This window comes from Fistularia commersonii, chromosome 35, assembly GCF_037954325.1.
Source record: "Fistularia commersonii isolate RoL2024-O1a breed Wild chromosome 35, RoL_Fcom_v1.0, whole genome shotgun sequence".
In the NCBI taxonomy this organism is placed as follows: domain Eukaryota; kingdom Metazoa; phylum Chordata; class Actinopteri; order Syngnathiformes; family Fistulariidae; genus Fistularia; species Fistularia commersonii.
Window position 1 is genome coordinate 3,942,501 of NC_141318.1, and position 24,331 is coordinate 3,966,831.

A 24,331-nucleotide genomic window follows, 5' to 3' on the forward strand; every position below is an offset into this window, starting at 1 on the left:
AAAAAAAAAAAAAAAAAAAAAATGTGGCGAGGGGCGGCGGGAGGGAGGGGAGGGTATAAAGTTTAAGGAGTGTTATGAGACAACGCCAACTCAGGTTGAGAAATGTGGCTATTGGCATCGCCGTTGAGCCATCCTGTGATTAAATACACATGTGTGTGACCCCCCCCCCCCCACACACACACACACACACCCCTTCCCCGCCCCGCGCTAGCACGGCAAACGCTGCCACTTCAGCCGTTAAACAAGCCCGCGCAGCGGAGGCGGGAGCGTTTGTTTAGAGTCGGGCCTCGGCTTCCTTGCGGTCAGATTGCATACTTAATCAAGGCGGTCATGGAAATTTCCGAAAACGACGTACGGCTGCGCCCTCGGCCCGCTCCACGTTTTTCTCCACCATTGTTCTCCCCTCTCTACCCCCCCAAACCCCCCCCTGCGCTGCTCCCGCCGGTCCGGATCCCGGCTTTTGGGCCTCCCGCGTTTACTCTCACAATCGGAATCGGTGACTCCGAAATTGAACCCGGAGAAGGTTCGGCGCTGAAAGCGGCGCGAAGCTTCGGGGAGGTCATTGGAAGTTGAAACGGGTTCATCTGCATGCAAAGTTTTCTCATCTCCCGCCCTCCTGCCTGCGTTCCAATTAAATCAATTCAAGCCGCGTGATAGATGGAAAGCACGAAATAAATTTTGGAGAATTCGACCGAACAGTGTACAGTCACCCCCCCCCCCCACCTCTCCGTCTGTCTCCAGTTCCTGCTTGTTTACATTCCAGTGCCGTGTTCAACACAGGAGAACCCCCCCCCCCGCCCCCCGTGCACACACACTCCACACACACACTTCTTGTGTGGCCTCCGAGGCTTGTGCGCGCGCAGCATGTGCCCCGACATGCGGATGACACGAACAGCGGGGGCAGGGTGTGCGCGGGGACCCCCCCCCCCCCCCCCTCCCCACACACACAAACACACACACACCGCAGCAAGGATGCATCCCAGCATTCCGCATTTTTATTTCGGTCAAGAGTTTTCCGGTGCGCCAATTCCCGCTCCCTCACCTTCACCCCCTCCTTCTCCTCTTCCTCCTCTTCCTCCTGCATGCATTCTGCACTGTGTATATACCTTCAACACCGTCTCCCCTCCCTCCTTCGCTCTCTCAACTCCCTTGATTGCTAGCGTATGTTGCCTGGCTGGCTGGCAAGATGAGGGGAGGGCGGGTAAGGAGGGAGGACTGGATAGAGAGAGGGAGGGAAAAGAGAAAGGGGGGGGGAAGGGACTGTGCCCTCTCATGCAGGGAGTCACATGGTGTCCCTGATTGGAGGAAAATGAGTAAAGACTGCAGCCCGACTGAAATGGCAACAGACAAAAAGGCACAAAGGCTGAGCTGTTTAGAGACGGGTTGCACAACAAGAGAGTCTGAAAAGGAGGTGGCGGAGGAGAACGAGGAGGAGGAGAGGGGGGGCAGAGAGAGCAGATACCGGGGAGAGATGTGGATTAAGAGAGGAAGAGTGTGAGGGGAGAGGTGAGAGCGGGCAAAAAAAAAAAAAAAAAAAAAGAAAAGAAAAAGGAGAGGGGTGACGGAGAGGGATGAAGAGCCTCTGCGAAGGGGTGGAACGGGGGTTCGGAAGGGGGGGTGGAGGTGGGGGTGGGAGCACTGTATGAGTGCATGAGTTGCGGGAGGGTGAGACAGAAAGGGAAAGAGAAAGAGAGAGAGATCAGACTGTTTCTGTGTTTTCTGCAAGGCTGAGCGCTGACGTGATTGGCTTGGGGGGAGGAGGGTGGCGGTGGAGGGGGGGGGCAGACCTGACTCTGAGATCAGACACAGACAAAATGGCTCCCAGAGAACAGCGAACGCAGCATCAGGGCACTGTCATCCCCCCCCCCCAACACACACACACACACACACACACACACACACACAGCTGTCAGCTGACTCCACACACACAAGCTAAAGCCACCTGCCAGAGCTACTGAGGAAGATGGATTATATCACTGATAATGTTTTTTGATATAACACGTACATACATTCAGTTTTATTTCCAAGAGGGGGGGTTGCTTTGATTTCTCTGCCATCTTGGATCCCCTCCCATCATGTGACACGCCGGCCGCCAAGGTATCCGTGTCGACAGCTGCATTCACCTGCTCCACACACACACACACACACGCACATACACACTCCATCCCCCCCCCCAAAAGCCCCAGAGGAAGATTTTCAAGGGGGGGGGGGTTCTGTGGGAACAAAACAAACACACCGCCTCTTCACGTCCACAGGGGGGCGCTGCTGTCAAAGATGCGACTGCACCCCCAGTTTTTATTCTTTCAATTTCTATTTAATTCATATGTATTTCTTTCTTTTTTTTTTTTTTTTTTAATTGCATATTTTTTCGTAAATGCATCCCAAAACTCTGGTAGACTTTTCTAAAGTAAATCCGGCAGAGGAGGGATAGGAAAGTGAGCGGATTATTTCAAAATTAAAGTCCTTTAAAAGTACATGTCTTCAAATGTGAGAGTGATCTGGTTTAAAATTTTTTTTTGTCTATCAGCAATTACCATTACTTTTTTCTCATATTTGCCGATATTTTTGAATCTCTGTGCATGTTGACTGTTGTTTTTAGTTTTCTGTTTTAAATTGAGATAGATTATTAAAAAATCAAACAAACAAAAAAAAAACAAAGCAAATCTTCAACTAACGACCGAAAAAAAAAGAGAAAGAAATGACCCCAAGAGGTAAAAGGGGTTATTGCGCCCACTAGAGGCCAGAAAGAGAATTACACCTTTAGGAGCAGCACGCACCTGCTGATGTTTTGTTTGATTTCTTTTATTTTTTAATTAAGAGTAAGAGAGAGGCAGCGAAAAGAATCATATTTGTTTATTTTTCCGCCGGTAAGTTGCATCTTATCTATCACCTATCGAGCAGCGGTTCACCCGTTGACTGTTTGAAGACCCTGATTTAAGTCCGGTTCCGTTGTTGTTTATTCCTGACGAATGGCCCCGTGATAGGTTTATGACCGGAGGAATATCTTCGCCGTTAAAAAATAAATAAAGAGAGAAATCGTCTTGACCGACCCGTCCCCTCCCACGGCTTTGTAAATGTCAAAAGAAGTTACGGCGAGGGTCCCGGATGATCTCACGTGGACGGATTAAACGCGTCACATCAAAACTCTCCCTAAAAAGACTGCTTTATAGGAAAAAGATAAACGAAGTAATAAATACCTGCGCGACCACGGTAAATTGTTTTTAAGGTTCAGATCTGGCCGAGGAGGGAGGTGTCACGCCCGGTGTAAATCTCTGTTTACTGCATCGGTTTTTCGCCCCTCTCTGCCGAAAGACCGACTCTTTAGGTTTAGAGATGAGCTCCTGTTCGGGCGGTTTTCAGTTGATGGATGTAATTTAAAGAATAAAACACCGGGGGGAAATAACATGCACGTCAATTAGCCGTTAATGGATAAATAAGTAGATTGTGCGCGGGAGGCGGCTCGTCTCGGCGATGAAAAATCATCCGTTCATTATCTGTGGCCTGCTCGCGGGGTCACGGGGGGGCGTGGAGCCAATCCCACAGGGCTCACCTGTCAATCAAAGGGCTCAATCACCTCAATGCATTATTATTTTTTAAGATAAACTCACATTTATAGCCTAAATTAGTATTAAAAGCACAGAGGTATCGCGTGTCAAAGTACGTCCTGTTAGTTCTGGAAGTACATTCTGCGGGGATGTAACACAACACTGTGCTAAAACTAATATCTATATTACAGAGGTCAATCAAACGGTCATGTAGGTACTTGTATGATGCTCTGCACAACAGCCAGATATTTATCTATCATAAATATTTAAATTTTATTTTGATTTTTTAGTTGCATGTTCAATTTCGTATTCCACATATCTACTGATTTCCAATACTAATGACAATCACCCACTGCCATGACAGCAGAGATTATGAAAAATATATAAAAAGAAATATTTATGAAAACCAAAGAAAAAGAGAGTTGTAAAAGATGGTAATACATTTATTTTAGAAATAAGTACAGCTTGAATACAAAATGTATACAGGTGTATTTTCCCTTTTTAAAAGAAATCTGTCATATACATTGGTGCATATTTTTAACTTTTTTTTTTTGTTTTTATTATGATGAAAATCAAATGATAGGTTTTAATGTTAAATAGAGGTCTGCGTTTGGTCAGTCGGTGTGTTTTGAATGCCTGTGCGGCCGGCTCTCAGGTGACGCTGCAGCGTAAAAGACCAAGGAAGTATGAGGAAGTATAACAAGCGGTGAAACACTTTTTAAGCAAGCGATGAGCCCTCGCACTTGCCAGGAGCTAAAGTCCAATAGTTGCTTAAACACAGTGGAAATGAAGCAGAAGCACTGCTGTGGAGAAGCGTGCATGAGCTGCTGTGACTCCACTCCACTTGCACACCATCACTTGGGATCTACACGCACACACACGCACACACACACATCCCGGGTTTGTGCTCGTTCCTTTAAAAAGTGTCAAGATGAGTAAGCCTGCTAATCTGATCCGGCGTAACCGAGTGCGTGATGTTCTCGTCGTCTGACAAACACAAGCGGGTGTTGAGTTCTGCGGGAGAACGAGGCCGCCTGGGTTCCGTCACCGCGAGAGGCGGCGATGAAACCAAACCCTGCGTTCTGAGGAGAGGTTTTTGTTTCATTCGTTTGTTCATTGTCAGCAACACTTATGCGGGTGACGGGGTCACGGCGGGGCATCCCAGCTTGGGCTTTGCCGAGAGGCGGGGCCGGTCAGCTGTCAATCACAAAGCGACATATGGAGACGTCCGACCATTCAGCCTCTCATTCACACCTACGGACAATTCAGGAGCTGCCGATTGCTTTCGGCCTGCGGGAAGAAGACGGGGGGAACCCGGGGAGATCATTTTTCGCCATTTCGGCACGTTTCCTCTCACCCTCGCATTCAAAGCGGAGTTCGTTAATAATAACAGTCAGAACGAAACAAACGGGAACGACCCCGGCCTCTCGTCTGTTGGATCGTTTTTTTCCGTCAGGCAGCCTTCGGCGGCGAGACCCCGTCCCGGGATCGGCGCTTAAGGGCCGCGGCGAGGGCGGCAGGGGCGCTGGTGGAGGGGGGGGGTTGTTATCAGAACTCTGGCAGACGTTCCTTCCGTTCCATTTCCTGTTGACTAGCGGCTGGAAGTGGCACGCAGGCAAGCATTTCACCCACGCACACACACACACACACACACACACACACACACACAGTGGCGATATGCACACACACACACATGTACAGCGTGTACCCACCACACACACGCACACACGTACACACACACAACCCAGACCCCAGCCTCAAGCACACCCCCCCTGCTCCATCCACCCCCCCCAAGCCCTTACCCTGAGCCTGACAGTCTGGACATGGGAGATATCAGAGAGCGGGGAGAGGCCAGTCTTTGACTTAGATCAGTATTCAGCTGGGAAAGTGCGTTTGCGGGTGACAAAATGGCGATGTCAGAACAGCTAGACGCCGAGGGAGGTAAGGCCAGATCTCCTGCTGACATTTTCTTCTCTTTTCCGTTTTTTTTTTTTTTTTTTTTTTTTTTTTTTTTTTTGGATACACCCCTCTCCACACACACACACAAACACACACACCCATGTTTTGTTTTTCTTTCTGGCTGATTCAGCGGCATGGAATGAAAACCCAGAGGTCAAAGAAAAGTTTACCACAGGAGAAAAAAAAATGCAGAAAAAAGGGATTATTTTTATCGATCCGTCGCGGTGGATTTGTCGATGTCAGTGTAAATTTCTTTGCGGGTCCGGCTTTTTTTTTTGTTTTCGCCCCCCCCCCCCCCCCCCCCCCGCGCTGTTCCACTCTTGACGAATCAAACAAGACACACTTGTAGGTTTTAAGTGTAAGCTGTTGGGAAACATCACTTTAGGGAGTTTATTCAGCTCCAGCTTTAATCAGTTATTATACATGGATTTATGGCTTTAGGTGCGAATTTGTGGCGGCAAGTTTGGGAACGAGGCTCGACGGTGTAATGAAGTACAGATGGCGGAGTGTGTGTGTGTGTGTGTGTTTAGTGTGTGCGTGGTGTGTGTTTGTGAGGCCTGCTGGTCGGGGTGCTGGTGGAAGATAAGGTTTGCCCTATGCCTGAGAGCGAAAGAGACGGTGTGTGTAAGCCCTTCAAGCCTTATCCTGACACACCTCCTCTCTATCACCCCCAACCCCCCCCAACACACACACAATTACACTCGCGCTGCGGATTAACCTCGTCATGTACCATTTCAATGGGTGAGCTAGAGAAGATACATAAACACACACAGACACACACATGAGCACACGTACACACACATGCACACAGAGGATTAACCCTTATGTGTCCATCTTATGGATGATTTTTTTTGCAGCCCCTCTCCAGTTGTGACAACAGCGACTTGCTTTTGTTACCATGGTTACGGGGGCCAGCCAACGTAAGATAGGCAAATCCACATAAGTCACACACAACAGACTCCGAGCAAACTACCGACTGCACACCCGCCCCCCCTGTACTAGACACACAAAGATGCTGCCAATAGAGTGAGGGGAGCCTCGTGAGCTGTGAAGTGCTCGTGTCACAGGCTTACCACGGTGGCAGCAACACACACACATACACACATGCATGCACGTACACACTCAGTAGAAGCATCTTATTCGCTGCTCGGCTGAGAGACGGCGGCTTATCCTCTCCCCGCGTCTGCATGTCGGTGAGACCGGGGCTTCACCAGGCCCCGCGAGGAAAAAAAAGCCCTTGTTTCATCCGCCGTTGTCCTTTCTGAAGCACAGTGTCCTTTTCCAGGACTGCAAAAATGAAAAATTCACTGCGACACAATCTTTCAGGAGACACCAGACCGACCTGGGAAAGAAAATAACATGAAATATCTTGATAGAATCAAAACAAAGTGCTGAATAATATGGTCGGAATAAATGTTTAACCGATGGACTGAATGCATAAATGGCTCTTCAGTCAAAGTCTAGTTGCTGCTAAGCACTGCCAGTGTATTTACTTTATTCCATTAATTTCTTGCTAATATGCTTCCATCATTATGTTCTTTTATTTCTAAGTGGTGCACTTCAGTGCACAGTCGGCGCCTGGAATAGTATTGGCCTGGCCGTGCACGGCCGCGACCCCTTAGCTCTATTTAGTGCACAGTGTATAAACTTTGAAGGACAAATATTTCAACAGTCTGCCAAACTCACCTGTAAGGGGGGGGAGTCAAAATGTCTAAAAGCACGTTTTCTAACAGCAGAGGCAAACAAGAACAACCACATTCCCGCGTGTACAAAGCTTTACTAAAATAGCGTCTGATTGGACGTGAGTAGAATCAGCCATGTGCTAATGCAGTAACCTGATATCAGTGTGTTGAAATATCCCTGGGGTGGAAGTGCTTCCAATACCCAAACCAACATTTTTTTTTTTTTTGTGTTGATAGTAATTTTATTCATTGTCTGCACCGCTTAAGGTCACGGGGGCGGAGGACACCAGGTGTCACCGAGTGGAAAGGCGGGATTTAATTTTGGATGGGCCACCTGTCAATCACAGGGCCGCATCTAACCGTTCACCCTCTCCTTCACACCTTTGGAGATTTTAGACCCTCCAGTGAAACTGCTGTGTTTTGACTGGGAGGAAGACAAAGAACCCAGGCGGGCATGGGGAGAACATGATAAACCCCCGGTACTTCCTCAATTGCTGAATTTGAATTGAAAATAGACCTTTTTAAACTCTGTCGTTTTTGCGTCGGCGTAATGACATAAAGGTGGCGGGGGGATTGCTTTCATAAATAACTTCCAGAGGACGTCTCACATTGTTACGCAACTTAATACATTATTAAACATCTCAACCAGCGTGCAGTCTGTCAATGAAGTCAACTGGTTGCATGTTTAACAAAGATTTTGCCTAGACCATCATTTCACCATTTTATATTACCGTTAAATTAAACCTTCACAAACAAATGAGGAAATACATGTTAAAGTGGATCGTACCGAATCGATTCGATTGATACCGAGCAGGTGGATAAGATAATACTTTATTGATCCCCATTGGGGGAATTAGTTTGTCACAGCTGTGCAACGACATCAATAAATCTAAATCCAAATAAATATAAATATAAGAGACAATTAAAAGGATTTGACAATAACAGGAATAGGAGCAGATAACAGAATGACAACAAGGATAAAAATAAACAGGATGCAAATGGAAGGGGAAAAAAAAAGTAAAAATTTATCACAAAATATTTACCTCTGGCTCACTCGCCAACACATCAGGGAGACTTTCTGTTGTCTGTTTTTTTTTTTTTTACATTTATTTTTATTTTACGCCTTGTAAGAGTGAAAGTCCATGAAGTCTACTGCCCAGTCCCAACGTTTCTAAATATATCCTTTTCAGATTATTTTGTCTGCCAACAATAGTTTTCACATCATTGCATGCTGGTCGCCGAGCACGCTCACCCGATATAGCCGTGAACTCGCCGGTATCACAGGGAACATCAGAAAACCAGCAGATCGGCACGGAAAATATCCACAGCCGGCAGTAAATGGGCCGTCGGTTTTAAAGAGTCTCTGCCCTGAACCAAATATTTCATCATTTATTGAATGCTAAACTGGGCCATGCTGTTCATACTCAAGTTCAGCTAGCAGGATTTTAGCCCTATGGCAAAAAAAAAAAAATCAGTATCAGCTTATTGCATTGTTGTTTTTGAAACAATATGTAACGTTGATTTTAACACCTTTTACTGCATGTGCTGCTGTTGTAGTCCCTTCTCTTTTTTGGATGGGATTCTCCAGCCTGAGAGTCCGCTGACATTTACCCAGCTCCGTCTGACTGATGCCGCTTATCAGATATTATTCTTCTCGGCCCCCCTCGCTCAGGTGAAGGCCCGGGCGTAGCTGCTCCTGTCCCAGAGTACTAAGTATTAGCTGAAGATAAAGCAGTTAACCGGGAAGAAGAGTTTTTACATCAGGAACCAGCATACTGCACTTGTTTTGGAGTGAGTCCTGGAGGCATTTCTCATGCAGGCACGTCTATCTGGACGAATATTCAGGACGCCACGCTGGTCTGGACCAGCAGCCTGCGGGGAGCAGGGGGGGAAGCCTGCTCGCTGCAGAGAAGCTTGATTTTGTGCATAAATCTTTCAGGAGACAACATGTTTTTGGTCCCACCGGGTTAGTGTGAAAATCTTGGAAGTTTGTAATGGTGGCTTGGATGTGGTGTGTGCAGGCACACGCACACACGTACACACACACACACACACGTGTGTTTGCATGACTAATACCACTTGTTCTTTTTATAGCCTAACTTTAGCCATATGGGTGGATCCTCTCTGGTTGTCATCTGACTATCTGATTATAATGTGAGGCGATTTAAGCAGATTTGGGGACTCCACGGTGTTCTCCGTGTGGTTAACGCAGTGAGTGTGTGTGTGTGTGTGTGTGTGTGTGTGAGAGACAGAGAGAGACAGAGAGAGAGAGAGAGAGAGAGAGAGAGAGAGAGAGAGAGAGAGAGAGAGAGAGACTCCCACTAATGGTTTACCGCCTTGCCTTTGAGATGCTCAGTATACAAACTGAAAAGACAATTAACCTACTTGCAACTTTTCACTTTGTTCCTATTCTTGTGTGGCAGTTTGTTTCTATTTTATCTTCATCTGTCGTTGTCTCCGTCTATTTAAGGTCTCTATCTAATGTTTTTTTTTTTTTAATCGTCTCTGTCCTTTTGGTGTCTTTTGATACCCTGCCCTCTTGCCCGGTGCTGCTGTGGCACTCGACTTTTCCCCCAATGGAGATCAATAAAGTGTGATCTTATCTAATCTCAAATGCAAAGATCACAATCTTTGTTTTGTTTTTTTTTAACTTGTCAAGCAGATCTGATCAGGAAACTTGGCAGTCAGTTGTTTGCAGTAAGATGATGCTCGCTAATTAGGGACACAAACACACTCACACACTCACACACACACACTCACACACACACACACACACACACACACACACACATAGAAGTCTGTATCATCTTTATTTTCTCATCCACTTCCACTTGGCTGCATTAGGCCCATTCTCATCTGTGTCAGTTACATGGAGGGGATGGGTGGGGGGTGGAGGAGGAAGAGGATGGAGGAAGAAGGGGAAAAAATGCTTAGCAGACAACCCTTATGTGCAGTTGTGCATTAGTGTGGAGGGGAGGGGAGTGGAGGGGGCGGCTGGCGGTGCTGGGCAGAGGAGAGAGGAGCAAATGTACTGCGGAGGGAGAGGAGGAGGACAGCGGGGGAGGAGGGCCTACAGCTATTGTTCATGTCCTCCCGTGAACAAAGGGCTCATCGGGGTCCGTATGTAAACCCACAACAGGCTCCAGCCCGCTGACAAGGCCTCATGCGGGACAAAACATAGCCGACCGACTCCCCCGCAATCTGGGCCGTAACACCCCCACCTCCACCACCACCGCCACCATCCCCACCCCCGGTTCTCTCGTTTTGGTGAGATTTTTTTTTATTGATTTTCTCCACCGGGACGTATTGTTACGTAGCGTCGAGCCAGCCGCCGTCCAACGGGCCTATCCGTTGTTACGCACGGAGCGTGCACACGATCTATCATCACGGATCTGTAAACATCAACCCCCCCCCCCTTTACGGTTGGACTTCTTTGCAGGTAAAAGTCGCCTTTCCCGGACATACGCTTTCCCCCGGACGGATCGCGTAGCTCCCGTGGCGCCCGCCGTGTCTCCCACGGGCTGTCGCGTTTGTCATTTATTCGGGTATTTTAGTGTTTTCCTACCGGGGGGAAAGGGGGAGGATTTGACGCTCCGGTGTTAGCAACTCGGCTAACGCGGCTAGCCGGGAATAAGTGTTTCCTGGCTCGTCCCTCGGGCCCACCGGGGGAGGCGTTGTTTTCCGGCGGTGTTTCGCCATTTCTGGCATACCAGTCGTGTGTGTTTCCACTTTCTGACTCGCTCATCCGGCGTCGACCGCTATTTGTGATTTTTGTGTGACATTCTCACCTAAATCACCCGAGTTCACCGCTCGGGCCGTGCTAGCTACTAGCTGCTAGCACTTGCTAACGGCTAACGCTTGTTGCCCTCCTAGCGTTAATTGCCTTTGTAGCCACACAGTCTCTCGTGAAATGCACGTATTCCGTCAGTTACGAGCGTACCGTGAAGAGTATTTTACTTTCATGACGTGCGGCGTTATTAATTGAGCACAAATACATCAGTTGGCTATAAATAAAGTTTGTGTTTCGGCGTTACCTAGCTATAGCAAATAAACCTCGGGTACTTGCCCCCCCCCCGTTCCTGAGCTATCATGGTGGCAGTGATGTGGCAGCGCTCCAGAAAGTACGACAGGTTATTCCTGCTTTGGGAAAACCGATTTGTCTACTCAGAACAACATGTTTCGTTTTTTGAACCAAAGTGTGTTTTAACCCGCACCGTGCAGCGGGGGTTACCTCGACCTGGGTCGGGAGGTTGGGTGCGTATGTCCTGTTTATTCGTGCGGTGTGTGAGCGAGGCTGGGAAGAACGCAATTCCCGCTGGAGGAAGTGGAATCCAGCTGATGTGATTGTGACTGCCCGTCATTAACCGCTAACGGGAGAGGAGAAGAGCTAATGGAGCTCTCAACAACTAATGGACACAGAACCATCGGTTATTTATTTATTTATCACCCCCCTTCATTTGTTTTCCTCCGGCGGTGCATCCGGTTCTTCCTACAGTAGCAGCCCTTCAGGTGAATGCGTCCGTTTCCGTGCAGTAGGAGGGATAATGGTTTTGTTGAGGTTTGGTGGTTGTCATTGCAGAGGAACTTCTGGGCATCGGTTGTTGCTTCTCTGTGAATTGTTCTTCCAGAGATGGAGTTGCCGGCCTGGTCATGTGGACACGAGGCGTCTGTTCTTACATGCCATTTGTGGCGTGAGACGTTTGCTCCGATTTCCTGTTGATAATCACCTTTAGGGAGACCAACCTAGTGTGTAATCGGGTCAGGGCCGGTTACGGCGTCTGTCCAACACGAGTGTGTGTTCCGTTTAAGATGAAGGGTTAGTTGTGAAAGGCCGTTCTTCACCTCTCCATTCAGGAGTTTCCCAGTACCCCCTACGGTGGCGCCCAAACATTCGGATTTTTGCTGCCACTGCGTTCTCAAATCACAGACTCCCCCTGCCTTGGAAACCTTTCCCTCCACATACATACAGTCATGTTTAATATACGGGGACAAGACGGGGAGACATTAATGAGGCGGGGCTTCGCCATGGCAACGGCTGAGGTCACGACCCGGAGGCCGCCACGCCTGGATGGCCTTTAGAGGAGAGCTGGGCAATTAGAGTAGAACAGGGGGTTGGAGGTGTGTGTGTGTGTGTGAGATTCATCAGCTTTTTCCTTTTTATGTGTGTGTGAATGGGTTTGGTATTGGCCTGTTGGTATTTGATAGTTATTTGCGGAGTGTGAGGCGAAGGAGGAGGAGGACACCGGTCCCTATAGTAACAGTGTCCGTGTTTTCAGGAATCCTCCCCCCTGAAGATGAGGTCACTGTGGGTTTGCGATAGGACCAGGTGATCTGGAATAATAGTTATATGCATGTTTGGGGTTCATATAATGACCATTGCTTTTTTTAGCAGATAAACATTCCAGATAGACAGTACAAATTCACTAGATGAGTGTACTGTTGATTTATGCGCTTGAGTCCACTATTATTCAAATACCTGTTGAAGGGTTTGTAATCACAACAACCAAAACACAGTTTTTACACTAAAAACAATTAATCAGGGCGCACAAATTTGTGGACTCACTAGGCTGAATGTAAACACGCAACAGAGTTAGCATGTTGGCACGTCACTGCTTTCAACCCAACTTTGCTGCTGGTTGAGGAAGGAGACTTTCATTGACAATCCTAACTTTATTCACCTGAATTTAGAACGTCTAAAGATTCATTCCTGACTAACCAAAACCGCCAGGGCATACAGAGACAGGGTTTGTTTCAGCTGGTCTGCAGACATTCAGACCTGCAGAGATTCATCGACCAGTTGTCTTCATGGGTGAGCCAATAGTTTAATAATCTCTTGAGCAGTTGTAGGAGTTTTTTGAGTTGTATTTGAAGAAAGAGAAGTCAAAAATTTCCTCATGAAATTTGTATATTTAATTTTTTCGTTACCGTTCCGTGATTGTGGGTTGCGTATCATTCAGTTGTAGGTAGCTGTGTGCATCATCAAATGTCGTTTAACCTTTCCGGTGTTCTGTTTCCAGTCAACTCTGTGAGTAATGATTGAAGTAAAGGTTGATAGACCAGCCGGAAGAACTAGCTCTGTGTTTGGTAAACAAGGTATTTGATGAACTAAGTCCCTAAAGACTACCGCTGAGGTGTCTTTGTGCTCTTAGTGAGAGGATCAGACTTGAGTCAGACCTTTATATCCATGTTGGTGTGAGGGTGCGCGGAGGAGGTCAATGCTGACATTAGAAGTTCACTCGGTTTTTGAAAACGTTTTGAATAATCGATCAGTTTGCTTTCAGCATCAGTGCCTTAAGCATTCATTTATACCGGCGATGCATCCCTGGATTGATCCGACAAATGTAACCCTTGTACCGATGTAGTTTTTTTTTTTTTTTTTTTTTTTTATAATGTAATCACTTAAATGCTCTCAAAATCAAGTGTGCAAGACCTTCAGTGGCTTAATGTTGTACTTTTCTAATATTTTGCCTCCCCTCTCTTCCAGGCTGTTCCTCCAAGTCATTCAAGCTGTACTCCCCCAAGGAGCCCCCTAACGGTAGCACTTTCCCCCCTTTCCACCCCGGCACCATGCTGGACAGAGACGTGGGGTGAGTTTAACATCTGTGCTTGTCTGTCTTTGCACGAGCACGTCTTCACCTTGCCATAGGCGACACAGTTTTTCCTCGGGTATGCTGACATCCTGCTGATTGTCGGACCAATCGGCGAGCTTCGGAGAATGGGTTTGGAATTACACTGATTGTTTGGACTTGGGGGCAAATATTAAGCCGAGAGTTTATGCTTCAAGGTACAGGCACTGTGTGGCTGCCTCTCAGTTACAACACTCTGGAGGTGTCACTGGACAGTGTCGTGCAAACTAGAAGTTCCAATCTCATGTTGGGAATCATAACTCATAAAGTTTTTACTTATTAAATGTTTGCACAGAGTTGAACTGAAAAAAAATGCAGCTGATGTTGACAATTCAAAAAAGCTATGTGTTGTTCTGTGTACGGGGAAAAAAATTGGTGGACTGTGTCATGGAATAGTTCTGTTCACAGATGAATGCTACCTTGACTGGTTTCACACAATTCAAAACTTCACAGGGTTTCCATTATGAAGTGAAACTAATGACGATGCACATTGTTTTCAGTCCACATCCGAAAATGATTTCCAAAATTTATACATTTACTCCTGAATATTGTGAAGGCTTTTCTATTTGTGTTAATGAACCCTGTTTTTGACAGTCTGCTGTCAATATGGCACTGCCTGATCTGGATATCCTTCACAAGTTTCAGTCCAGCGCCACTGACGCAACAAACTTACTCAGAATACTGCTTGTAGAGACGCTCTGCCCTAAATCAAAACAAAAAATACAGGTTGTTAATGTGGTTAATGTTTAATAATAAAAATGATATGAGTTGATGTTGCAGCTCCGTTAAATGTGGAAACATTATTGTGCAGATTTTTTTTTTGATTTTTTTAATGCAGAGTTCAGTGGTCTGTCCTTCAGCACTGATCAACTGTGCTCTGATTGTTTCCGTCCATCCGTGTGTGTGTGTGTGTTGGTGTAACTGAGAAGTGTTATTTACAGTCTCATTGTATTATCCAATTTGTTTCGTGTTTGGCTCCCGTCCCGCGGTCATAAAGACAGACGAGCTGCCGAGGGGAGCCAAATGTAATAATGTTCCTGTCCCTTGTCTCCCCAGTCCCACCCCGATGTACCCTCCCACATACCTGGAGCCGGGCATAGGGTAAGGCTGCATTGTCGCCCCTCGTCTTCCTCCGCAGTGTGTGAAAACAGCATTAGCAGGAGCTCAGATAAGGTTGTGAGAAGTCGTTCTTATCTGGCGTTGAAAAGAGATTATGCGTTTACTTTGCGATAAGGTCAAGCAGCCCCGAAACGTACCTAGGCTGGGAGTGTCTCAGCGGTTGGGGATTAGGATGACTTCTGTTTTACTTCTCCCTTCAGTCGTATGATCACTAACCAGCTGTATCAAGATATATATATATATATATATACTCAAATATGGCCTTCCACAGATCATTTATTTTGTTTTTTTCAATAGCAATGAAAATTAAAGGTACAAATGTTTTTTTTACTATCGTAATAACATCACAATCAGCGAGCAAGCAAAACAAAATCACTTTGGCGTTTCAAGAGTATCAAGTCAGGCAGTAGTCAAAGGTCTCTCATTTCAATATCAGAACCTGCATTCAACCGCTGTTGTCTCTCCTTCCTCCTCCTGTTTTTTATGGCGTAGGAGGCACACACCATATGGCAACCAGACAGACTACAGAATATTTGAACTCAACAAACGGCTACAGAACTGGACGGAGGTTTGTTCGCACACACATGCAGACACACACTCACTTGCTTAATTGCTGTACAGATAAGGGATTCTATTCCCCCTCTCTGACCCGCAGGAGTGTGATAACCTGTGGTGGGACGCGTTTACCACAGAGTTCTTTGAAGATGATGCCATGTTGACCATTACCTTTTGTCTGGAGGACGGGCCCAAACGCTACAGTAAGAAGAGCTGCCGAAAATATCGCCGCAGTTTCGACCGCGTGATAAGTGTCCACGTTCCCACAAAGCCGTTCTCTTGTCCCCCCTCTCCCTCCCCAGCGATCGGCAGGACGTTGATCCCCCGGTACTTCAGGAGTATATTTGAAGGCGGTGCCACCGAGCTGTACTACGTCCTGAAACACCCCAAGGAGTCGTTCCACAATAACTTTGTCTCCCTGGACTGTGATCAGTGCACCATGGTCACCCAGAATGGAAAGCCCATGTTCACACAGGTAGGAATGTGTGTGTGTGTTTTATTTGGGCGTCCAAGCTCCTGCTTTGTCCCATTATTTCTCAAATGCCAATATCTTTGTCGTGGGATAGAAAATAGTTCAAAATAAAGGTACTCAAAGGTGAATGAATACTTCCCAGACCCTTTACCTCCTCCTTTTATCCCCCACAGGTGTGTGTAGAAGGTCGCCTGTACTTGGAGTTCATGTTTGATGACATGATGAGGATAAAAACGTGGCACTTCAGTATCAGACAACACCGTGAGCTCATCCCCCGCAGTATACTGGCCATGCACGTGAGTTGGGCCGGGAATGATATTTTGTAACTTGATGAAAGTCACGCATGATGTGTGTTTGTGTTTTGTCGCTGACTGAAGCTGTGTCCTGTTGCCGTCTCAGGCCCAGGACCCACAGATGCTGGACCAGCTGTCCAAAAACATAACAAGATGTGGCCTGTCAAACTCTACTCTCAACTACCTCCGAGTGAGTCAAGCACACTGGTCACTTCGTTCACCTTTTTGGGAAATTCTCGTAGCCCCTCAGATTCATTTTTTTTGTACTCTGTTGTCAGTGAGCTGTGGGTTTCCTACCAGCTCAGGCTGAGCAGGCCCCACTCAGGCCGGTCCCTGTGGATCTGGGGCTTTGGGTTAACTGGAAGTTGCGGAACAGGAGTCATGGCAAAAGCCCAAAGCTCATTCATTACTGAATGTGAAAGTGTGAAATGACCTCATTAAAAAAAAAACAAATCCTCATTTAACCTTTTTTCCTGCTTGAGCAGTATTTGGCAACTTCTGGCCTCTGTAAGCTCTTAGTTAGAGTAACCATCAACCATTTAAAATACACTATCAATATTCACAACTCTATGAACCTGTGGGTTTTTTTTTTTTTTGGTTTGTTCTTTTTACATTACCCTGCTTTTTAGACTTCAAATATTCATCTCTTAAATATATACTCCATCCAGCAGAGATGAATGTGTGCAGCTTTTGGTCCTCTTCATTTCCCTCTCTGACATCACAGCGTCCCCCATCTTTTGGTGCTTGGTTTCAGCTTTGTTTGCAACTTTTCTGTCCTCCCGTTTCAACGTCCGGGTTCAGATTCTGCACCTCAGCAGTTTTTTCCTGCTCTTTATCACCAGTTATTGAACATTTTTACCTTCCCCTCCCCATATTTTCTGAAAACTCCTGAAGTGTCAAATTAGTCAGCTCTTTTGGGACATTAGCTTTAAATCAGCACTTTTTGGACTTTTGCTTTCTCAAGTGTTTCATATTTGCCTTGTTTCTCCGACATCCATCCCTCACCTGGAAAATGTATGCCCTGCAGCTAAGCAGTTTTGATTTTTCCCCGCCAGCCATTTCTGACCACACTTAAGCAGCATTGTTTAACTTACAGACTTTGCATTGGTTTTTCCTGAGAAGGTGCATTTTCCAGTTTAAATCTCTCTGGGTCACACGAACGATACACACATGCAATAACCTAGCTTAAATACATGTTTTTATCTGCTGTTGAACTGAAATAACAGCTTTTTGAATATCCTTCTTTTCACACTTTATAAAAATACCTGCTAACAGGATAATCACAGCTGCTGAACTGATTTCATCTGAAGCCCCCCCCCTCTGGTGCCCCTTGTGGCCCATTTGATTCAGCATGGTTTTGTAGAAAAGACCTGGACCAAAGGCTGCCGCCATCGTGTTGTCTGTGATGTTGACAGCACTGCCACAGCTCCACTCAGGGGCAGCTGGAAACACGGTCCGCCCCAGATACCCTGCTGATGGGGTGAACGCTGCCTTAGAAGAACTGCTGAGGGAAAACACAGCTGTGCGCTCGTATTCGAACCCTGTTTATCCTTCCTAAAATCGTCCGAGGCGCCGCGGTTGGTCGCTTTGGATCGGGGGACTGCCCTTGATCTCACGCCCCGGATTAACCCTGACCTGGCTCTCTGTTCCCCGGTTCCAGCTGTGTGTGATTCTGGAGCCCATGCAGGAGTTGATGTCCAGACACAAGACGTACAGCCTCAGCCCCAGAGACTGCCTCAAGACCTGCCTCTTCCAGAAGTGGCAGCGGATGGTGGCGCCGCCAGGTAAGGGGGCAACACACACACACACACACACACACACACACACACACACAAAGGAGTGAAGTGACTAAGTCAGTATTCCAGTGTTCCTTCCTTTTCTCACTGATTAACTTGTTTAGGTGAAAAAAAGCTGATTACCAACTTCAATATGAATATAACAGTGTGTGTCCCTCTCCCTGGCCATACTTGTTATCCATCTGGATTATTCTGGTGTGAGAAACCGGGTCACCAGTCCTGGAGATAGGCTTCAGTGCTGAGTGTATTGTGCTACTTTCTTTTTTTCACTCCGACGATGTGTAAAATTTCCTTTCAGTTTTGTACAGAGAAAGGATGTCACTGGAGCCGCTTTTCCCCCAGATTTCAGCAACTCCCAGATATGAATCAATTTTTTTTTTCATTATTATTATTATTTTGCATTGAACTGATCCTTTAAATCAAATATAGAAACACAAGCCTGCCAGATTCCTGGAAAGTGGCTGGAGAGAGTTGAAACAGGATAGAGAAGGCCCGGTTGCGGATTTCAAACTTTATCTACAAAAAACTCCGATGGATGAATTGTCGTAATTTTGTTTGAAATTGTATTTTATGATTTCCTGTGTTTGCATTCTGCCTGCAAATAAAAGGTATGTTTTGACAAAGCATTGCGGCGGCCTTTTGCAAATAAATGGAAATAGTTGTCGGGTGTTATTTATTGATAGGAGCGAAGTAAATAAATTCCTTGCACGTTTTGCTCGAGCAATTTTTTATAGTTGCGTTGCTACTGACGCTTGATGGACTTGTTATTCAGTGTTACTCTGTACTCAAACTTTGATTCGGAACACGTTTGTTCTACTCTTCAAATATTGGTAGTAGTAGATTGCTCCGTTTGAAGTATTTTGATATTGACTTCTTGTGCAGCTTTGGACACCTTGGTGCACACATGCGCACACATGACTGTTCCGTCAGCAATGGATTTGTTTTTCCCTCTAGCCGAGCCGTCGAGACAACCCCCAAACAAGCGACGGAAGCGTAAGATGTCAGGCGGCAGCACCATCAGTGGAGGAGGTGGAACCAACAACAATAATAACAACAAAAAGAAGAGTCCGGGCAGCGGCTTCCCTCTGTCCAGTCAAGTGCCAGTGAGTTCACCGGCGCCGCCCGCTGGAAGCTCTCTGCTATTTCATCCTCAAGAGACGCGAGACCATGTGGCGTTTAATTATGCATTAGAATATCAGTGATCTAGATTTTTGCAATATGTTCAAATTTTTATCCCAAAAAAACTTAAATGGGGAATTTGGATCTGACACGTTTCCTATCCCATGTGTGGAAACATCTAAAGTGTCCCACTCTGTGTATCTCTACTTTTTTGTGCATTTTTCATTAACATGGCACGCTTGGGCGTAGAGGGGTAACCGTTGTTCTCAACCTTTGCAGGACGTGATGGTGGTGGGCGAGCCCACGCTGATGGGGGGTGAGTTCGGCGACGAGGACGAGCGCCTGATCACGCGGCTGGAGAACACGCAGTTCGACGCGGCCAACGGCATCGACGACGAGGACAGCTTCAACAACTCTCCGGCGCTGGGCTCCAACTCGCCCTGGAACAACAAGGCACCCTCCAGCCAGGAGAGCAAGAGCGACAACCCCACCTCGCAGGCGTCGCAGTAGAGCCCCAAGCCCCTCAAACCTCATCGCCAACCCTTCTTCCCCTTGCCCCCTCCCTGGCAGCCACGAGTGGTACCGCAGCGCCCCCCGGCCCCTGACAACCCCGTCCTCTGCAAAACAGGTCGCCCGAGGGTGCGTCCGACTCAGGCTGCCCCCGGGGAGCCGAGGAAGCTTTATATAGTTTTCTTTGCGGCTGTGACGTCCCCAGCCCGAGGGCACCGCGGCCCGTTCTCCCAAACCCTCGCCCGTCCCCCCCCCCACCATGTACACAAAATCTCTTGCTCTCGCTAATTTTCCCACTTTGGACAGCAGCTTGGTTGGCGCCATAGAGGAGGTGTCGGGATTTGAGTCCGGGGGAGAACTGTGCACTTCAGATAAACCATACTGAACTCCTAAACACACACCTTCAGGGCGGGCAGGGTGCGGGGTGGCCGGAGGTGGCCGAGGCAGCAGGGTGGGGCGGAGGGGACGGAGGCGGTAGGGCTTTCACACGGCGGTGAGTCGCATAGGGACGACTTGTCTGCCCATCCTGGAAACATGACTCTCAATTCTGGACTGCTCTGACGCACAAGTCACTGGTAATCTTTGTTTATAGAGTATATGGGTGAATGTGTGTGTGTGTGTGTGTGTGTGTGCGCAGAGCAAAAGGACGCAGTCTAAGCATATTTGTGGCTTTGCCAAAGCAGGCAGACCAGAATTAAGAATCAGTCTTTAAAATCCATTGAAGTTACACACTAGCAGGAGAGCTGAAATGTGGCACTAGGGATACAACACAAACAGTGGAGGACACACACACACACACACACACACACACGCACTAATATAATGATTGAAGGATTTTGAGTCCCAGTGTGCCCGAGCCATCTCTGATTAGACGACAAGCGAATGGAGTCTTTTAACCAGAGAGAATTTACAACACACACGCAGATACAAACACACACACACACATGCACACACTCAGTTACACATTTTAAGAGTTTTTATACAGTATATATTTCCCTAGAATGTTTTTTAATTTGTATTAAACACCTTCAGTTCAATTGTTACTTTTTTATTTTTTACCAATACTGAAAAGCTACAGACCAAGGAGCAACACAGGACTTTTATCCCCTCCTTCCTCCCCCTCCCCTTGAAAATATATTGTTCTTATCTTTTATGTTTATAAAAGAAAATTATTTAGTGTGGATGTTTGTTTTTTTTTTTTGTTTGTTTTTTTTTTCATTTCCCTCCCCTTTTTTATTTTGTCTTTCCTTTTTGGAGATTTTGGAAAAAAATTTGTGTATTTGTGCTTGTATATTTAAGGTAGTAGCAAAGTTCTGTCTGACTGTAATAAAATGTATTCTTACTTAGATTTACCTAAAGCCATCCCGATCTAATGTAAAGAAACAAAAATAGGAAAAAAGGAGAAGAAAAAAAAATGCGCTCATGAACCTGGCCCCCGATCTTCCCACCCGATCTTTCCTCCTCCCACTTTTTTTTAAGAATTGTGTAAATTAAAACGACAAAACCCCCAGGAGTACAAAGGCACCGCAGAAAGATGATTTTACTGAGTAATTTTTCTTTGTATATTTATTTAGGAAATTTTCAGAAATTCACTCATGTATTTCATGTACACAGGATTTTTTTTCTTTTTTGTTCACCTTTGTCACAATTTTGTGTACCGCAACCTGATGTCAAGTGAATGTGCTGATTTTATTTTTTAATTTAACCAGTGACTTTCATGTCACTTTCACTGGCTTTTCAAAACAAAACCTGAAGGTTTTCCTTTATTTTTTTCTTTTTCTCCTCCCTACATTATCTTCATTTACGTGTGGTCTCTTTTTATAACAGAGAGTAAAACCCATCAATCATCCAAACATCCTCTAAAACCAGCTTAACATTGAGTTCAGTCAGCCTATTTGGTAGCAATGCAAGCAATGCAGTCTGTAAATTCCAGTTGAAATATATACATATATTTATATATATGTATATATATCCGAAGGGCTGCGTCGAGGGCAGCCAGACTTTGAGCCACCTGGTGGAGCCGTTTTTGTTTTTCCATTTATTTTTTAATGTTATGCGCGGGGCGGGGCGCCTCCAAGAATCTGCGAGGGCGGCTGCCTTTGACTCGGCCCTTCCAGATAAATCACGCCGAGGATGACTGGGAAACTTCAGACATTTTTTGTATATTTGGTTACCGTTGAAATCCAGCAGCAGTTGAGATTGAACTTTTGAATGGTGACTTGTACCTTCTTCAAAACCCTGTAGAGTCATTGTTTGATATATATATTATTTTTGATTTGGTTAGTTTCTGCCCTTGATAATTAATGTATGGTACCAATAAAAAAAAAAAGTACATTTTCACTTTATTAAGTCGTCTAGTTGATGTACTTTTTGCGACGCAGGCGGCTAATGAACTCTGCAGGAATCAACGTTCCTGCATTTCGATCTCATTTACAGCGTTAATGAAAGAACCTGTTCTACCAGCGACACACTTACTGTCTTGTACACTATATTGTCAGGACTAGTCAAACAAGTTTGTTGCAGTACAAGTGCAGCTACGACACGGAATTTAAAAAAGTAGCTTTGTGAGAGATGTCTAAATGTAGCGGTGCCGTGGACAAAGTCTTCAAACCTTAAGATTAAAAAGAAGTTGTTTTTTTTTTAATGCAAGTCTAGAATTACAGGTCCAACCGTTCCATGGAGGAAATGCAAACATCGCCTCGTGTTTGAAATCTTATTTATGCAGCTAACATAAGCGGATCTCTAAAAAATTCTCTAAAAACTGATTAGTGTTGGAAATCATGACCCGGTGACCATGAATGATTTGAGTGGCGACTTCATCTCCACCTGGTGTTGAATCCTGCAGATGATCCAGAACTAACTCCTCCCTTTGATCAATACATCCCTCCTTTTATTCAAAATGTCTTCATATTTCAAGAATATGCCTAACCTGCTCCTTTACGGGTACTTCTAACAAGGTGACCCATGAGCGATGCGTTCAGTTCTGCTCACACAAAACAAGGAAATAAAACTCTTAAAAGTTTTAGTGCTTTCATTCACCCATTCCTTCATCTTGCTTATCTAGGGCTTCCAAACTATTTTAACCTGGATAGGTCACCTGCCAATCACAGGGTCCACATGTAAAGACTATTTACTGGCAATTTTGGACTGTGGGAGGAAGACGGGGAACCTGGAGGGAATCCAGTCAGGTACGAAGCGAACGTGGAGAATCTGCAAAAAGAAGCCGTTGAACGACTGACCAACTGTCCCCTTCTTTGACTTTCAGCTTTTCCCTTCAGAGGTCACCACAGTAAATCAACCTCCTCCATCTAATGCTATTCTCTACATCTTCTCTCACACAACTAACCTCTTTCACTACATCCATAAATGTTCTCTTTGGTCTTCCTCCAAACCACATGTCCAACTCAAGGCCTACAGGCCAAATGTGGCCCGCCATGTCATTTTATGTCGCCTGCGAGAATATCTTAAAAGGTCTGATTGTTTTAAAATAAATAAGTCAAATGCATGCATTCACCATAAACTACATTTCCGACAATTCCAATTATGTTACCTGCAAAGTGACGGCATCCCGCCATTGCCATTTTCAACAAGTGGAATTGAGAAATACAAGTGATACCAAAATATCCAGGAAGAGAAAAGTTGATGCAGATGGAAGGCTGTGTCTTTAGCGTTATGAGGCAGCGTCAGTTGTCAAGGAGTACAAGCCAAGTCGGCAAATTATCCAAGAATTAAAAGCAAAACTACGATGGCAGCAGAATGTGTTCACGAATCACTGATCGATGGAGTAATGTGGATTTCTTAACCTGACAACATAAAAGGATTTATGCAGTAACAGAGCAACTGGTAAACGTATTTTTGTTTACATCAATGCAAATGCATATGCACCATTTTGGATTTGAATGAGTAATAAATTCAGCTATTAAACATTATGGACAAGTTACATTTATTTTACATTACATTTAGTTACCTTCAGACCGTAACCGTTATATCTGGCCCTTTGAGGGCAACCATTATACCGACGTAGCCCTCGGTGAAAATATATTCACTATATTCACTATCCCTCCTTCGTACATGACAAAACATCTCTCCAAAACATGTGTGGTGTCCCTCTGATGGACTCAATCCTGATCCTATCCATCGTCCTCACTCCCACAGAGAACCTAAACATCTTCATCTCCGCTACTTTCAGTCTTCTCTTCAATGCCAAGAAGCTATACAGCATCGCTGGTCTCCCAACTCCCATGAAAGGAGGAGCTACAACCTCCATACTCACTGAAGTTCACAGTTCATTGTCAGGCTACAACGCCCGTCCTGTTTTCCGTACCTCCTACGTCATAAAGATAAGACATCACCCGAGAGCTTGAGGTTCAAAGTTGAAACTGAGGGACAGAAACTTGATTCACTTTGCCCATTTTTCCGTGCATCGGTTAATGTTCCCTCACTCTCCCCTATGTTGCCATTATCTCCGCTGCCTTCTTCTGTTTCTCCATCTCATCACGCTGTAAAAAGCACCGCCGGGTCTCATTTGCTTTGGTAATTGCGGCGCACTATGTGGTCTTTAACACAAGCATTACAACCCTCCACCCCTTCCCCACCTTCCCTTGATGACAAAGTTAATTTACCGCGGAGCTGATAAGGTCAAAAACATGGAGACA

General features: G+C 45.9%; 1 protein-coding gene across 4 annotated transcripts in view; it reads left to right on the top strand.

Moving 5' to 3' along the window:
• ldb1b (LIM-domain binding 1b) overlaps nt 1–22,021 on the top strand; it is a 23,904-nt gene extending 1,883 nt beyond the window's left edge. Inside the window, exons 1-11 of one of the 4 annotated variants that reach the window (XM_086142449.1) lie at nt 5,355–5,486; nt 13,671–13,773; nt 14,869–14,913; nt 15,424–15,499; nt 15,587–15,689; nt 15,789–15,961; nt 16,132–16,254; nt 16,358–16,441; nt 17,912–18,035; nt 19,002–19,150; nt 19,446–22,021. In XM_086142449.1, the coding sequence (XP_085998575.1) occupies nt 5,453–5,486; nt 13,671–13,773; nt 14,869–14,913; nt 15,424–15,499; nt 15,587–15,689; nt 15,789–15,961; nt 16,132–16,254; nt 16,358–16,441; nt 17,912–18,035; nt 19,002–19,150; nt 19,446–19,676 (1,245 nt within the window). In that variant the 5' untranslated portion in view covers nt 5,355–5,452 and the 3' untranslated portion in view covers nt 19,677–22,021. Of the gene's footprint in view, nt 1–5,354; nt 5,487–10,181; nt 10,626–13,670; nt 13,774–14,868; nt 14,914–15,423; nt 15,500–15,586; nt 15,690–15,788; nt 15,962–16,131; nt 16,255–16,357; nt 16,442–17,911; nt 18,036–19,001; nt 19,151–19,445 lie in introns of those variants that run through there. The other 3 variants (XM_086142452.1, XM_086142451.1, XM_086142450.1) reach the window with 3 other exon arrangements.
• Nucleotides 22,022–24,331: the final 2,310 nt, after the last annotated feature.